Source organism: Euprymna scolopes, chromosome 19, assembly GCF_053919585.1.
Source record: "Euprymna scolopes isolate OS-2025 chromosome 19, ASM5391958v1, whole genome shotgun sequence".
NCBI lineage: Eukaryota > Metazoa > Mollusca > Cephalopoda > Sepiida > Sepiolidae > Euprymna > Euprymna scolopes.
The window spans coordinates 51,306,623-51,325,646 of NC_136500.1; the positions used below are offsets into that span (position 1 = coordinate 51,306,623).

Below are 19,024 nucleotides of genomic sequence, written 5' to 3' on the forward strand. Positions count from 1 at the left end.
TCTTCAGCATGTGATACAATGGGGGAAGAGGTGGCTGGTCAATTTTAATGCATCCAAAACCAAGCTTCTATCTTTACATCATCAACGCTCTGCTCCCCATCTGGCATCAATTGAAGTGGATGGCTCTCGTCTTGGGGAGGCTCCATGTTTTGACAAGCTTCTGGGTTTTACCTTTACTCCTGATCTGAAATGGAACACGTACATCAAATCTGTTGTCAGGATGCTGTGAAAATGGTGGGACCTTCTACCGCTCCAGAAGATATCTCACTACTGATGCAATTCTGTCTGTATAAAAGCCAAGTATGTCCAAGGATGGAATACTGCTGCCACATCTGGGCAGGAGCTGCTAAAAACAGCCTATCCTGCCTTGACAGAGTACAAAATAGACTTCATGGTTTAGTGGAGGATGCCCTTTTCTCTACCCTGCAACCTCTCTCCCACAGAAGAGACGTTGCGAGCCTGTCTTTGTTTTATCGTTATTTCCATGGCAGGTGCTCGTCTGAACTCCCTCATCCCCCCTCGCCAATCTTTCACAAGAAACACCCGTCTGGCTGAAATTACTGTCAATAATTTTCCCCACTCTTTATCTGTGCCTAAATCCAAACATAGATTCCATGAGCAAAGCTTCTTTCTTAGAACTGCATGCCAGTGGAACTCTCTGCCGCTTGCCTGTTTCCTACCTGACTACAACTTGGACGTCTTCAAGTCCAACATAAACAAACTCCTGACAAACCACCCCCTTAAGTAAGACACTCTATCAAAGCCCCCAATACTAATGATTACTACAATACTATCTCATTGATTACTGTACATGCAATAACCCTTATCCCTGAGTGGCCTTCGGGCCTTGATAAGTGGTGACCCCCATGTAAAAAAAAAAAACTAAACATTTTAAATTTAATTCGTACCGTTTTATACTGATATAAACAAGTGTTCAGTAAAAATAAGTAAATAGGGAAAGAGACGTGTTAATACCTGTTTTCGTTGGGATGATACAATGAACAACATGACTTTATGTGACTTCGGCTTTTTTTTTTTTTTTAATTTCGATTATTTTAGCATATTTGCACGTTTCAAATGTGCTGTTTGGCTGACGTATATGAGTGAGGGCCCCCATAGCAAAATATCCATCGGCTCCGATGTGGTACGCAGCATGTTCAGGGGAGTGTTTATTAATCTGAAAAGAATGGGGGGGGGAGATTATAGTTATAGTAATTATTAACAGGAAAATTGCAAGTCCAGATTAGCAGTGCTAAGGTTTTTGTTTATCGCCACAAGTGCTAATCATTAGCATTTGTGGCGATAAACAAAAACCATCATCGTATACCTACCTGTCACAGAATGTCGACAAAACAAAACGGTGAAATTTTATTTGGTGCAATTATTGATCCGCGTTATTTTTTAAATAATATTTTCAAGTTTAATCAAAGTTTTACGATATGTTTTTATTAAATTGTTAGGTGAAAGTACAGAATACACCCTCCTGTCCCCATGTTAAGAATGAATTTCTAAATGTTTTTATTTCAGTATGGATCAATAAGTACATGAGTAGGTGTATCAGAAATTTGGTGGAATTTTTGACACCCCTAACAGAAATCTGCAAATAAAATATAAAAAACTCGTAATTTCTCTTTTTAAAGTGGGTTGTTTATTTTCTGTATGGAATATACTTCCAAAATAAACTATTAAAGTTGTTTAAAAAATAATAGAAATATTATTTTATTTTTTAAAAATCAGTGTTTACAAAATGCTTGCGTGCCTTCATGCAGCTATTTTTTTTACGTAATAAAATCAATGTAATTTTACGAGTTAAATATTTTTCAATTTTTAAACTTTGAAAATCTATCAAAATTTTTCTATTGGTTCAATTTTTACGATATTTTCAGGGTCAATGTGAGATTTTATGCTCTTTCCATAAACTAAATATAATATTTTAGACAAACGTTTTTTTTTTTTTTTTTTTTTTTTTTCAAATCCCCCCCCCCCCAATTTTTAAATGTCTATTAAAATTTTAATAATTAATTTATGTACCAAAGTTTTATATATCACAAATTGAAGATAAAAGATCAATAAAGAAAATATTCTAATTTAAAACAAAAACAAAAAAGAATAGTTTTTTGGAAATTTACTTGTAAAGTCCAAAGTGTAAAACCTTTTGTTTTTTTTTTTTGTTTTTTTTAACCATGATTTTTTTTTTTTTTTTTTAAATGAAAGCTCACGTTATGCTTATATCGTCAAGTAAATACCAGATGCTGACGGCAAAATTTTCTATTTCATTCAATGTTTTCTTTTTTTTAGATACTTTAAAAAAATAAAAACTCAGTCGATAAAGAAGTATTAAAATATACCAATCAAAAACTTGTGTATTTCATTAAAATTTTAAAAAATCAAAAAAAAAATCGATGAAGTGGATTTTTTGTTCTAGGGGAAAAACTTATAAGTGAATGTGCATTTCTTTTTAACTACGGAGGACGAAAAATACTAATTTTGATTAACACACGCAATAAAAAAAATAAATTATTTATGTCACTTGGACGAATCCATATTTGATTAATTTCATATTAGCAGCAGCAGCAGCTCTTTAAGCTTGTCGCAAAACGTGTTACGGAAAATGCGATTTTCTACGACCCTCGCTTTAATAAATCCTTTTATTTAAAAAATACATGGAATTTAAAATATAAATATGGATAAATTCTTAACAATGAAGGATGGAACTACCCATTTAATAGTATATTTTTTTTAAGTAAGTGTTTTTTTTTGGCATTTATATATATATATATATATATATATATATATATATATATAATTAGCAAGTCAAAATATGTTGATTTTCTGGTACTAGTGCAGAGAGTGATCCGGACGTAAATAATAACGTTATTATTTAAAAAGCCATTTTTAACATGGGTAGGGTAGGTTGTTTTGTACCTATTCTATACTTCAACCTTACAATTGAATAAAAAAACATATCATAAACCTTTAATTAAACTTGGAAATACGATATAAAAAAATAGTGTGGATCACTCTCTGCACTAGCACCGATTTTCTTTATATTTTTTTTTTTTTTTTTTAAAGAAAACCGTTTTAAAAAAACAAATATTGCATAATTTGCTATTAACTCTGTTATTTTTTACAATTTGGTCTTTGCTCCTTTAATTGAAAAAAAATTAGGGTTTGAATTACATTTTTCAAGTAGTTATAAGCTTCGAAAAATAGTAAGTTGAGTGTGTGTGTGTATATATATATGTGTGTGTGTGGGGGGGGTGTAAGTATTTTCATGAACATATAATTAATACCATTTGACACTCTTCGAAGAAAGATGGTCAAACCTTGACATATGGTCTCAATACCCTTGTCGGGTAATCAATGACCTTTACTTAAGATAACTTAAGATAAATTATTACATTTAGAATATCCTCGAAGAGTCACTTTGATTAATGTTTGCGTTTTTTTTTGTTTTTTTGTAGTATTTGAATATTTTGATATATTCAGAATTTATTTGAAATAGATTATCCCATCTTTTGTTTTTACATGGTGATCACCACTTATCAAGGCCCGAAGGCCACTCAGGGATAAGGGTTATTGTGTGTACAGTAATCAATGAGATAGTATTGTAGTAATCATTAGTATTGAAGGTTTTGATAGTGTCTTACTTAAGGGGGCGGTTTGTCAGGAGTTTGTTTATGTTGGACTTAACAGAAGCGAGCAGCAAAAAAAGAAAAGTTTGTAAAATTTATTTTTTAATGGATTTAAGATTTTTTTTTCGAGATGTGTGAATTTTGGGTGGTTTTATTAAATTCGGCAGACGATCACTTTGGGACTTTCTCATTAGCTGTTTTGGGTCACGTTTTCTTGTTTAGTAAAATAAACAAATATAATCTGATTGGAAAATATTTCCGAACTGTTTAGTTTGGCCATTTTCTAGTCTCTGGAGAAACATTTCTACTCTTTTTAACAAATGTTTCTTCGTTAAAATCTTTAAAATTGTTGTAACAAGTCGATTGATCTTAAAATTGATTCATTTGAGCTTTGATATCCTTTCGTAAAGAAAAAAACTTTCTACCGGGAAGTTGACCTGGGTAAAGAATTAAATATTTTGACAGAGACAAGATGTTAAGAAGGATTGCAATATTACTATATTTGTTTTAAAATATTTTCAGTAAACTTTGAATGGAGGTTCCCAGCGGGATAGAAATTCGAAAGTTTGTAGTCCCTGTGACTAAATTGTTAAAAAGAATATTATTTATCGTAAAAATTAATAATAATAATATAAGAGAATGAAGCAAGAAGATTGTTTCAGAGTATTCTCTAAAAATAAAGTTAATGAAGGGTTTCTTGAGCTCAAATGATTTTTAATTCATTCATAAATTAAAAAAAAAAAAAGATGAACTATTTTCAATAGACTTTCCATCAAATTTCAAGAAGAAAAGAAAAAAAGAACTTTTTAATAAAAGAAATTGTTAGCATCCTTTATTGTAAGGTTTTGTTTTAAAGCCCCAAAAGATCTTTACGCAAAAAAAAAGTTTGCTTCTTTAAAAAAAAAAAGCTGGACGTGCATGGTAACCCTCTGGTGCTGCATGTGAAATCATGGCACAAAACATTTTGAAGAAATGATGAATGTGAGAAGTGTGAAGGGCCAACATTGCCTTCACATTTTCGCCAAGTTTCAGAAAAATCTAATGGATGGGGCAAAACTTATGGAGTAAAGAGTGTAATTTTTGCAATTTAGGAGTATTTGTGACCCCTTTTGAGCTCCTGGGACCACCGAATCCCAGTGAAAATGGACAAACAGTGCAGTTTCATGCCTTAAGACATGTATATTTGAATTCTGCACCATGGCAAGCCACTATATGGACATATATGTAAAGTTTGAGTAATATGAAAAAGAGCTCCAAAAAAGCATTATTTTTTTATTTATTTTTTTTTTTTTTTCTTACCCTAAAAGTCCCAGAGGAGTGCAAACCAGAATTTTGCCAGGATCACCCATACTGAATGTATATTAAGAACAATAGCCTCCACATTTTGTAAAATCTAATGGATCAAACGCTATGGGTCAAAAAGTGTCATTTTTGGCCATACCTAAAGTATTTTTTACCTCTATTGAGCCCCTGGAAATGTCTTTTAAATTATGAAATCATTTCTCTCTGATAGGTTCATAAGAGTAGTGGAGTAGTGGTTGATGGGCAGAAATCAGAAGCTCATAGTATTAATGCTGGAGTCCTTCAGAGGTCCAACTCTCTTCCTGATCTACATCCATGATCTTCCAAATAACATCCTAAGATCATTCATAGATATTTATACTGATGACACTACCATCTATGGCAGCACATCAAAGGCTGTAAACGACCAAGTTCTCTCTGATTCTCTCTCCTCTGATCTTGAGCATGTGGTATGGGGGGGGGGCTGGTTACTTTTAATGCACCTAAAACCAAGCTTCCATCTTTACATCATCAGTGCTCTGATCTCCATCTGGCATCAATTGAAATGAATGACTCTCGTCTTTAGGAGGCTCCATGTTTTGACAAGATTCTGGGCTTAATTAACCTTTACTCCTAATCTAAAACGGAACACATACACCAAATCCGTTGCCAAGGTCACTGGAAAAATGGTGGGATCCTTCTATTGATCCAGTAGATATCTACCTGCTGATGCAATTTTCTACCTAATATAAGAGCCAGATACGTCCAAGGATGGAGTTTTGTTGCCACATCTGGGCAGTAGCTGCTAGAAAGACCTTATCTTGCCTTGACAGAGTTCAAAATAGACTTCGTAGCCTAGTGGGGGATGCCCTTTTCTCTTCCCTGCAACCTCTTTCTCACAGAAGAGACGTTGCAAGCCTGTCTGCTTTATCGTTATTTTCATGGCAAGTGCTCGTCTGAGCTCCAATCTGTAGTCTGCCCTCACCAAACATTCATGAGAAACACTCGTCTAGCAAAAAACACTATCAATAGTTTCCCCCGCTCTTTATCTGTGCCTAGACCTAAACATAGATGCCATGAACAGAGCTTTATTCTTAGAACTGCACACCTGTGAAACTCTCTTCCATTTGCCTGCTTTCCAGCTGACTACAATACAGTCGTCTTCCAGTGCAATGTAAACAACTTCTTGATGAGCCGTTCCCCTTAAGTAACCCACCAAATTTACATTTCTAATGATTCCTATGATATTGTCCCTTTGACTACTGTCCACTCTTTAACCCTTATCCTCGAGTGGCCTCTAGGCCTTGATAAGTGGTGATTTCTTTGTTAATAAAAAAAAAAATTTTAATAAAAAAAACAAAAAAAAACAGAATTTTGCCAGGATCACCCATACTGAATTTATATTAAGAACAATGGGCTCCACATTTTGGCCAAGTTTCAGAAAAATCTAATGGCTGGATAAAAAGTTATGGGGCAAAACATGTCATTTTGGGGCATTTTTTACCTCTTTTGAGCCCCTGGGAACGCAATGGGAATTTTTGCAAAAAAAAAATTATTTTTTACTGTTCACATTTATTTAATGAAATAACAATTTGTGGCAAAATTTTGTTTCCTGACTAGGGCAATGAACGCCGTTTTTTTTCCCCACTCCTGACACATCCCATCCCTTAAACTGGGCACTTGGAAGTGCTTGAATGCCGTAATGCCAGTGCAAGCGGATTGTGTTGACCATCATCTGATGGGTTGAGAGTACCAGATAGACAGTTCCCGACTGGTAGTAAGGGAGCCCTAACTCTTTGGTAGCGCTAAGAGTGCCTGCTCTATCAACAGTTGTATAATATTGGGATGTTTGTAGTGCCATGTCATGCATGGAAAAGGACACTGCACTCATCCCCGGTGGGCTATCCTGAGGCCACAATCCTAGTAGATGGAGGGACAGCTGATGGTCTGCTTGTGTTGCATGTCTGGTATTCTGCATGACTACTTACTCAGCATACCTTACCTAAACTGAAACTCTTAAAAATAACAGTACATTAAAAAATTATGCTAAAACCAGGCCAAAACTCAAACAAAACCAACCTGCCTTCTCCCTTGAGGCTTGCATTTACGAACATCCGTGGGCTTAGAACTAATTTAAATGATGTTGAAACATTTCTCCTAACAAACACCCTGGATATCTTAGCACTAAGTGAGACTAACCTACACTCCTCCATCCCCTCTAATTACTTTAACATGCCTGGATATCTCCCACTCTGCCGTAAGGACTCTGACAGACATATGCATGGGCTTTGAGTCTACATTCGAAACACCCTCCCCTTGACTAGAGAAACTACACTAGAATCGGACGACCAAGCCTTTATGTGCTTTAGACTTAACATGCAACATAACATTAGCTACTTTTATTTTCTCTACTCCTCTCCTTTGACCCAGGATTGTACCCTAATAAACAAAGTCTCTGACAGCATAGATACAGCACTTTCCCTCGACACTAGCGCACAAGTGCATGTATTTGGTGACTTCAATGTCCACCACAGCAACTGGCTTGGATTTTCTACTTACAGACGCAGCTGGTAGCATAACACATAGCTTCTCTATATCTCATTCCCTATCACAGATGGTTACATTTCCAACCCGTTTCCCAGACCAGCAAGAACAACATGCATCACTTCTAGATCTGTTTTTGACCACAGTTCCCGATGACTGTGTAATGAATGCCCACAACCCTCTAGGGAACGCAGATCATGCAGTGGTAATTGTTGTAATCGCCCTAAACTCTAGAGCCAAAACTGAAGAGCCACTGCTCAAAACAACGAGATATTATAAAAAGGCTGACTGAGAAGCCATCAGGGAGACTCCATGGCAAAATATTTTTTCACTTTCTGCTGAACATTGCGCAAATGAGACCACTGAATGGTTCAAAATGGCAATTGAAGCACGTTCCCACGCGCTAATTCTATAGCAAGCCCTACTCTCCCCAATGGTTTACTTCTACTTGTGCAGTTGCCATAGTGCAAAGGCAGCATGCGTACCGCAAATTTAACCGACATAAGTCCAGATCAAACAGACAGAAGTATATAGAAGCCAGAAATAACAGTAAGAAAGAAATAGCAACAGCTAAGAGAGAATTTACTGAAACCACCAAAAAACGCGTCGCAGCACAGAAATTACGAATCCGTGACTTCTGGAAAATCTACAACAGTGTAGTGAATAATGGGCAATCAACAATTCCCCCCACTATCCAACAATCAAGAGGTTGTTTGCTCTGCAACTGAGAAGGCTAACATGCTTTCCAGACGGTTTGCCTCCAACTCCACACTGGACCCTGCTAACCACCCCCTCCCTGGCTTTTCTTTTGCGGACAGACGCCACACTAGACGATTTGAAAATCACCTCTTCTATCATAAGAAATCTTGACACTGCAAAAACATATGGACCTGATCTCATCCTGCCTGTGCTATTAAAAAAGTGTGCCACCAAAGTAGCTTCGGTTCTCTCCAAACTTTACAACAGATGCCTTAATGAATCTTGCTTCCCTGCCTGCTGGAAAACTGCTTCTGTAGTACCAGTTTTCAAGAATTCTGGTAAAAGAGCTGACCCAGTAAATTATCGCCCCGTTAGCCTCCTCCCACTTTTTCGCCAAAATATTTGAGACCATAATTAACCAAACTCTAGTCCATCACCTTACAGATGCTAAACTTCTGACCGACAAACAATATGGATTTAGACAAGCTCGTTCCACAGCAGGCATCCTAACTGTAATCTCAGAACGTATATACCATTCACTGGACTAAGCAGGGGAGAGTAGAGCGATAGCTCTAGATATATTTAAGGCTTTTGACAGGGTATGGCATGAGGGTCTTCTCAAGAAAATCAGATCATACGGAAGAATACTTAACATAATTAGATCCTTCTTAGATAAGAGAAAAATCCAGGTTGTCCTTGACTGTCGTACATCTATACAATATGATATAAATGCGGGAGTGCCTCAGGGATCTATCCTTGGACCTCTGTTATTCCTAATATTCATAAATAACCTTCTCTGTGAGATTAGTATATATGCTGACGACACCATGCTCTATAACAGACACGACAGGAAAACAAATGAACACATATCTAAAGAAATGGCAGAAACACTAGAAGATGACCTCTGATCCGTAGTGGAATGGGGACAAAAATGGATGGTCACATTCAATGCTGCCAAGACTAAACTTGTTTCTTTCAATAATTACAAGAAACCTTCCCTACTGCCAATAGCAATGGCCAATGACTCTTTATCTGAAAGTACATCTTTTAAACTTCTCGGCCTAACGTTCACAGGAAACATGAGTTGGAACAATTACCTTGAGAACATTGTCAGGACCGCTGCGAAGAAGGTGGGTTCTCTCTTCCGTGCTAGAAAGCTATTAACGCCCAAAAGTATCATATACCTCTATAAGGCCACCATTCGCTCATGTATGGAGTATTGTTGTCATATTTGGGCTGGTGCATCTTCCACTAGTCTCTCGCTCCTAGACAAGGTTCAAAAGAGTCGCCAACCTAATAGGTCCTGAACTGTCATAAGCTTCAGTCTCTGTCCCATCGACGAAATGTTGCATCCCTCTGCCTGTTCTACAAGTACTTTAACGGTGAATGCTCTGACGAACTGCAAGCATGTGTGCCCCCTCGACGTAAATACCGCCAACAAACCCGACAAGCAGCAAAATCCCACCCCTTCAAGGTAGAGATCCCTAGATGTAAGAAGGACTTCTACTCCAGTAGTTTCTTCCCCAGAACCGCTGGACTTCCGGGTCCCTCCTTCCCCAACTGTACTGACATGCAGAAGTTCAAGTGTAACGTGAACCGACATCTTGCTGCCCAACTCCTCTACCCCTGATGCTTATGTACCTGATAGTAACCCCCTACAACAAAGTGGCAATGTGCCTTGTTTGGGATGAAAATGCAATAAAAAAAAATAAAAAAATTTCAGGAAAAACTAATGGACGGTTATCTGGCAATTGTCTGGACTAACGGACGCCACTGAAAACATAGGTCTCTCTCCGATAAATCGGGAGACCAATACACAAACGTCTCTGCATTGATCCAGAACTTTTTTTTTTCTGTAAAAGGCTCAAAAGTATGAGTATTTTTTCTTTTCTTTTTTTTCTTTTTTATTTTTCATGTTAAAAAGCTTTTTTCTTATCGCATACGGATTTGTTTTTTTGTTTTAAAATAAATTTCTTGTTCAATTTATGCATGGATTATGTAATTATTCAAGCGATTTTTTTTTTTTTTTCTTTTTTTCTCTCTCTCTCTCTCTTGCTAAAATCCTCATGAATTACAAGAAAATCTAATGGAATTGCTGTGGATTGAAGGCAAATTACAATGAAATTTTATTGTTGCAAACCAAATTTAATCCTTTGGTTATTTATCTCCAAGAAATGAAGACAATTTGAATATAAAACACTATCAACAATATAACTACATTCATAATACTGTAACCCCTTTTTCTCCTCCCATTGCAAAACCCAATCATTTTCTGCAAGGCAGAGAACAAAAATGAAATCAAAAGTTACGAACTAACAATTGAAAATACAAGAAGCTTGAAGAATAAAAATCTCATATAAAATAACTGGATATGGCATTAAATAACCCACAAAGGGTTGATATGCCGTTAAAACAAAACAAAAAAATTTCTTTTTATTTAATTCTAATTCAGTGAAAAAATAAATGGACTTGTTTATTGCAGTAAAAATAGTTTTCTCCGCATGGCCTCATCGATATGAAACCATTTCATTTCTCTTGCTGATCCCGATATGTATTTTAGTGTTTATTTTAGTGTTAATAATTACCGATATGTATTTTAGTGTTAATAATTACCTATAACTATAATCTCTGCCCCCTCCCCCCAAAAAATATCCAGCAAACAAAAATATAACAACAAAATAATCCATGCTCCCTGGAAAAGCACTGTGTACAACATCAGAGCCGATGTGTATTTCGCTATGGGGCCCTCACTCGTGTACGTCCACCTCGCATTCTGTTTAGGCTGCCTATCTTAATGCTTACCATATAAATTAGATTTAAAAAATAAGGTGCTTATTCAGAATTATACTTTTTAAAAATACAAACAAATCTCGTCACGGATTGGAGATCTCATATTCCAAAAATTGATTAAATCAAAATTTGAAGGGGGGGAGCGATGTTACTAATATACAGCGTTTACCATTAGACTGATTTTAACCTTGACACTTCGAATTGCCCCTCCCCTTATTTCATCATGGCCAATGAAAACACTTCAACTTGCATAGTCGTAAATTTGATTTTTCTTGAATAAAAAAAAAATTACTTAATCAAATTGGGTGATTTTATTTTTTATTTTATTTATTTTTTTTTTTTCATCTTAGTTCTATGGGTGCTGTTTTACAATTTGTCATTGTTCTGAGGGAGGCAACTCTCTTTTACTACGAGATTCGTTCATTTTTTTTTTTTTTCATCTCCTAATTTAGGACGCTAATAATGCTGTCAGTTTTCACAAGCGTTTTACAAAAACATACTTTTGTTTTTCATTCTTTTTTCATTTTGGAGGGGGGTATTCAGTTATTTAAAGAACTTGTATAGTTTTTAACAGGTGCTTATGCAATTTAATTAACCGTTTGGCACTTCACGGGGAACTTGGACCCTGCGTAAACTTTCTTCTTTTTTTTTTTTTTTTTTATGACTGCTACTTGAAATGCGTGAAAGGTGTTCTTTCACTTTCTTTGTGTATATCTCAGACACTATTTTATCGAACATGTTTTTATTTTTTTTTATTTCTTTGAGTAAATTTGATTCATACTTTTATTTTGTTTTTATTTTATTTGTATTTCATTTATATACATATATATATATATATATATATATATATATATATATATATATATATATATATAATGTTTTTGTAATAGTCATAGGTAATTATTAACAGGAAAATTGGCACAAATCCAGATTAGCACTTGGTGATAAACCAAAATAAAGAAAAACCTTTATTGTATACCTACCTGTCGCTGAATGAAGATGATTGTCAAACCGAGTTTTCATTTCAATGTCGTTCAAACATTGGGGAAGGTTCTTTAAACCATAAAAAAATCACGGTAACATAAGTGCATAAGCACCAAATTTTTTTGTTTGTTATTGTTTTCATTTTGTTTGCTTAAATCCGGCAAAAAAAAAAATTAATAACAAAATAATCTGAAAAACGCTCCCTGGAACGCACTGCGTACAACATTGTAGCCAGTGCATATTTGCCAATGAGGGTCTCACTCGTGTACATCCACCAAAAAATGTTTACGCAGGGTCCACGTTCCCCATGAAGTACTGTTTTTCCATAAGTAATGCGCCGACAATAATCAAGCAGAAGAACCGTTTACAGTCCCCCTCCCCCATTCAAATTAAAATTGTCCTCCTAGTCAGATGGAATATTGCTATTTTTGATGAGCATGTTTGTCTTACAAACATGCTCATCATCCATCCTAAACTTGTCTTGAAGTGGCATTCACCCCGAATCAATTATGCTAGTTCCTTCCAATTTACCACATCTCGCATGAAAGCTGACCAAGCCCAGCGCCACCACTGATACTTAACAACAGCTAGTCACAGTTCCAATGGTGAACACCATAAATTGTCGGATCCAGAATCAGTTTGGTATTTTGTTTAACCATTCTGAGCCACGTTTTAAGCTGGCTGCCGCATCCAATTCTGATGAGGAAGCAGATCAATGGCTTCTCTAAGATCGCCTCATTGACAGCAGAGGGCGTGACCAGCCCAACAAAGACATCTTGTGAGAAGAGCCTGCTGGAGGGAGGTGATGTGGCACCTGGCTCAGATCACTACATTCGGCAGGAAGGGTTGCTATGGCACTGACCGGATGCGATGCAGACAGAAATGATCTGTGAAAATCAAAAACTCTCATCGACCAGGACTCGCAACATCCTAGACTCTTTCAACATTTCAGCAATAAATACAGTCATTAAAGCAGATAGCTTTTATGCATATGTAGTGCCTATTTATTTACCTTTCTACCAGGTTACAATTAGACACAATCTCTATTTTTAATATGGAGAAAAGTAAAAGGGTCACTCAGGATAGAACAAAAATAAAAACTGTCAAAAAGGCTGTCTGAAGATACCAGCTTCATGACCGAAAATATACCAAACATTGTCGTATTTTACCTCTCCCTTTGCAAAATTCAATCATGTTCTGTAAAGCTTAAAACAAAAACAATTTTGCTCTACAAAATAGCCAGACTAAATGCCATGAATAAATTTAAGATATAAAAAAAAAAAAAAAAACTTGAAACATAAAAAAAACTTATACCAAAACGGCTAGATTTAGCATTAAATTACCTAAAAAGGTTTGATATGCCATAAAACAAACTAAATCCCTCTGATCGGAAACAACAAATATTACACTTTGATCCAAGACTATGAATAGGCAATTGGCAATAAAAGATAAAACTGCTTGGGACCCACTATATTAAAAACTTATGAAAATCACTGATTATAGAAATATTTTATTTATTCATTTGTAATTTAAAAAAAAATAATTTTCCTTTTGCAGGAAAAGATGTGAAGATTCACAAATTACATGAAATTAATACAGATGAGAAATGTGCTGTCATAGGAACACTTTTCAAACAGATGGAACTTCAACCAAGCGTCTTGAAAGAAATTAGTGAAGAGGTAGGATTATCTCCCCTTTCCACCTCTTTTGTTCTCCTCATCGGTTTAATATCACAAACCAAAATCTAAACACTTTCAGTGTGATCACATCGACACATAACATAACATAAACAATGATACTTTTTTTTTTTTTTTTTTTTTTTTTTTTTTTGTTATAGCTCGATTGGTCAAGAAATCATGATTCTTCAATTTGTTGGAAAATTTTCTGTTTTCTGTGATATTGACCCAGAAAATAATTTTCAGTGTATAACTAGAAATGCAAACTTCAAACAAGTGAAAAATTCTTTTTCAAATGTAATGCCATCTTGTGGTATTAAAATTAATTATGATTATTGATTAGATCAAAACCAGTTTATAATGTTTAAAATATGCAAATATGAAGCAGGAGTGCAACTGTGACTGTTCATATGATTCATTCTAACAGCTAACACAGATAGGTGACCATTTGGAAATACTGGGCGCTGTATGTGGGACGATGTCGACACCTTCCCGCAAAAGCTTTAACCAGAATATGCATACGAGTGGGGACCACTTGTGAACTTAAATTTCCCTTGAAACTTCCTCCTCCAGAAGAAGCCGGTTTAATCTGCATAGGGTGAATGCCAATGGCAGTAATGTGATTAGCAATAGCAGACACCATAACGTTCAGCGCTGGACAAGGCACACACTGCTACTTAATTTGACACTCGGTCTTTAAATCAGTAATAAGTACATTTTTCCTACGTCCATCAAAATAAAACTTATATAACTGGATTCACAATAAAATTTACTTTAAAATGGTATTTTAATATTTTTGCGATTTGTATAGTCAAAGAAATCACTTTTTAAATCGACTATAAACTACAAAACATGCCAGCATAGCATGCCCACTCGTGATAGATTATTTTTTTTGAATAAGCGGTCGGGGTGTGTCCACATAAATACTCGAAGGAGTTGTACACATCAACGTTTCTAATTGTTTTAGCTAATTAGAGAAAAGAATTGTTTTTGCTACATCTTTCCGGTCAAAAGTTAGAATATCTCAAAAGTTGACGCTTTGTAGTACAAAGATAAAGATAGAAACTGTTCAAATATATATATTAATTTCTTTTGTCCTAAAATTTGAAAAGAATTGGAGAAAAACTTTTTATGCACGAATTGATAAAAGTAGCGAAAACCGCATGTAAACATAAGAATTTTTGTGTGCAAGATGTGCACAAAAAATCTGTTAACAAATCGTTCGTCAACTAACTTACGAAAATAAAGTATCCATTTGATTTTTGTTATTATTTAGAAGACCTAAATTTAAGGTACTACTGCAGTTTATCGCCGAAAATAAGACGCCGTCCGAGGGAGAAATCAGTATTTTAAACTATGACCGAAGCATGAAATAAATAATAAAAAAAAATCAAATTAGATAATGATTACTTCCAGAAAGAACTAATTACTATGTGCCCCAGCGTAGAATAACCCCCCCCCCCAACCTACCTATATTAAGAACAGCTTTCGAGGTGGGGGGGGTATTTCTATAATATAAATCTCAGCTGTCTGTGTGTTCAGCTAAAAGTCATATCTATATATCTATAAAAGTGAAATTGTGTGTGTGCATTTCTCTACCAAACTACTCTGTCACTTTTCAGTCTACAGACTCGAGATTTGACATAAGGGGTATTGAGATTTGGGGAAAAAATTTGGGGCTGTCAAGGGGTCAGAGTTTAACAATTTGACCTTTGAAAACTCCACCAAACTTCTCCACTAATTTTGGGTCTAAACACTTGAAATTTTAGATGTAGGTTACTTGGATATGAATCAAACTTTTTAATTTGATTTGAGCTCAAAACAAATGTTATGGGGTCAAAATTGAGGTCAAAGTTAAAATAAAATTGACCTCTGTGGTCTCTATCAAATTACTCAGTTAATTTTTGGTCTAAAAATTTGAAATTTTATATAAAGTGTATTCAGACATAGGGCAAGCTTTTTAATCAGCTTTTGGCCGAGAATTTTGCTGCCAAGAGGTTAAAGTTCAAAAGATTTGATCTTTGTGGTCTCCAGCAAACTATTCAGCCAATTTTGGGTCTAAACTTTCGAAATTTTACATAAAGGGAATTCAGACATACAGCAAGTTTTTTAATCGGTTTTTAGGTGAAAATTTGGCTGCCGAGGGGTCAAAGTTCAAAGAGTTGACCTTTGCAGACTCTACCAAACTCCTCAGCAAGCAGTACCCCCCCCCACTCCCAATATATTTTTTTCATCTTTTTTTTTACAATTTTTTTCAGCAGATTATAATCGAATGGACACTAATCTACCCAATTATATATATATATATATATATATATAAAAATACAAAATCAATATTTAAATATTTGTAAGAGGTGCTCAGTTTCTAGTTAAGTTCCTATTTACTTGCCTCCCCACAAGGACAGTTAGACACAAGGTCAGTTAATGTGAGGAAAATCCAGCTTCCCAAAAAGGGTCAATCTGGATAGAAACAAAGATAAAGATTGTCTCAGTCATGAAGGATTTTTCCTTCACTGACAGAGGACAGAAAAGGTGAAGTGTAGCATCAGAATACTACACTGTGATCTTGGTCCAAAGTCCAGCTAGAGAAATAAAATTAAAAAAAAAAAAAACGTCTTCAACTGGAAAGTTTAACGAAATAATGTGCCACTCGGACAAGAAATGTAATTGAAAACAAAAACCAAATTTGTCATAAATTTGTGAACGATTTGTTAACTTTAGCAAAAAATGTGTTTTGATATTTAAATAAGTGGGCAAAAATACTTAAGTTTTCCAAGCGTCATGTTTTCTGTTAGTGACGTCACTTGTTTTAAATGAAATTTATTTTTGTCTATTTGTCGTAATTCTTAAGTTTCATACCCCTTAAGAATTATGACAAATAAAAATAAATTTCATATTTAAAAGTAATTTGATGTCTACAATCTAAGGCATAATATTTTCAAAAGCCAATAATTATGACCTACTAACCGTAAATATGGGGGTCAAACGCCTTAAAAAAAAAACAAAAAAAAACACCCTTAATCCTTCTTCTAACCCTAGGTACGAGTGGAAGGCCTCCTTTTCTTAAAACCTTCTTTAGCCCTAACAATAATGCTAAGTCTAAGTGACAAGCTCCTCACCAAATAAAGTTCCTTGGTAAGCTACATATAAGTGTCTAAAAAATAAAAAAAAATAAAAAAATCCTTCCTTAAAGAAAAGTGAACCATTTACTACCCATAAAAAAATTATTTAGTCTGTCCTAACGCTATAATGGTCTCGAAATAGTGAATTATTTTAAATTAAATCTATGTGAAACTTAATTCTAAAATTATCATTTTTTTTATTTTTTTTTTTCTATCGAGTCTTCAGGGTGTTCACACATAATTTTCCTTAGCTCTACGATTAACCCAAAGTCAGAGTGACAACCTCCCCATTAATATCATAATTGCACAAAGACTCTCTTAAAACCACACATAATCATCTTTAGAAAAAGAAAAACAAAAGGCGCACAGGATTTATCTCCAATAGAAAAAAAAAAATGGTTAACTGCCCTAAAACACTAGAATGGCTCAAAATGAGGAATCATTTTACATTAAATTCTGAAATAATACTTGTTCATCTTTCATTAAAGTTTTTTTTAAGGTATTCACACGTAATTTGCCTACAAAGGTAAAATCGCATATTTTGGAGATTTGGTCAGATAGGGTGGGGGTTCACGGAAGGTATTAATCTACAATAATACCAAAGAAATATTGCAATATATTCATTTTTAAACAGTCCTAGATTTCGATTTCAGTTATTTGTACATAGAATGCATTACAATTCAGCTTTGAGTTCTTTCACTTCTTTCCTTTTAATGAATACATGGCATTTTTAAGGAATTGCAGCATATTTATATGTATTTACTGCAGATTATTTGGAAACCATTAATTTTTGTAGATTTTCTAATTCCTGGCACAAAAATACACTTATATGGTAAATTTCATTGCTTAATCTTCTGTTTTAATAAAGATATAGCATTTTTACTGAAAAAGTAATGTAAAAAATGTGACATCCAAACACAAAAATAGTCATATCTTCCTTAATTTTAATTGGATTTAAAAAATTTAAAAAGATTGTTTCTTAGCTCATCAAGCTCTTTCTATAGATACCAATATTGAAATATTTTAAACTATTTCAATTTTTTCATGTGTATTGCTAGATCGACAGCTCTAGGAAAGAAACTTTGTTCATGGAAGTCTTGTCTAGTTTTAGGTAGAAAGGAAAATTATTAACTGTGATTTAAAACTATGTAAACAAGGTTTTTTTTATTAATGTTTTTAGGGGAAGGAACCATAGATTGAAGCTCAGTCAAGCACTTAAAAAAAAAAAAAATAGATTCCAAAATTTTTAAAAAGCAGTAGATGCTTTTTAAAAAATTTCAAATGATTATCCTTCATCAGTTAATTTGAGTCATGTGAGATAAAACCTTTGTGATTAGTGGTGGGCTATCGTGAGCATAAAGTGCTGTCGATTTAATTAAGTGAATAATTGCATCAGTCAGCAACCACTGACTGAAGTATTAGTATTGTTTGTGTTAAGTTTTGAGACATTGTGTTGAACACAGATGGCACCGTAGTTCAGATCAGTAATCAAGATGGCGACCAAGAATCAAATGCGGTCTGTTACGTAGGTAACCTCTTAAGTTCTGAGATATTATGTTGAACAAATATGGCGGCGTAGTTCAGATCAGTAACCAAGATGGCAGCGAAGAATTAAATGCGGTCCATGATGTAGCAAATGACGAACTGATTGAATCCAAAATTCAACTATTTTTATAATAATTTTGCAACGTTTTGATTGGTTGTTTAGCACAGCCGGTGGTTATAAAAATGATTGGCGAATCCATTCATCTCATACCCCCCCCATCACAAGTCAAAAACATTTTACACACCCCCTTTTTTAATATAATGGAAAAATCCTTTCGGATTCAATTTTGGTTTCACTTGAGAAAAGGAAAGAAAAATGAACAAAGAAAAATAAACCAATAAAATAATTGTTTTGTTTTTTTTTTTCTTCTGGTTTTATGGGAATTTTATGTCTTTATTCTCATCGGTCAAAAAGAATTAATATATTGGTATAATGTGTGCAAAAGAAGCCTTTTTTTTTTTTTTTTTATACATATAAAAATAAACACTTTTTAAATATATATAAACCTACAAATAGAATACTTTTCAAATACATATAAACATATGCACAAAAATTCACAAATATACATTTTTGTTTTGTTTTAACAAATGTTTGCCAAAAAAAAAGATACAAAAAGAACTATTCGACAAAATAGGAGGTTTACAAAAGGGTTTTAACAAGTGTTTTTTTTTTTTTTTGTAACAAAAACTGGAAACATTATGTTAGGTATTAATTGGTTAATTTGGTTAGTAAGGCAGAAATGGTCGT

The 19,024-nt window shown here is 34.4% G+C and overlaps 1 protein-coding gene across 2 annotated transcripts in view; it reads left to right on the forward strand.

The window, feature by feature from the left end:
* LOC145303576 (DNA polymerase delta subunit 2-like) overlaps positions 1-19,024 on the forward strand; it is a 141,551-nt gene that overhangs the window by 81,376 nt on the left and 41,151 nt on the right. For both annotated transcript variants that reach the window (XM_080145121.1, XM_080145119.1), the window contains exon 2: positions 13,491-13,612. In XM_080145121.1, the coding sequence (XP_080001247.1) occupies positions 13,491-13,612 (122 nt within the window). The remainder of the gene's footprint in view (positions 1-13,490; positions 13,613-19,024) is intronic.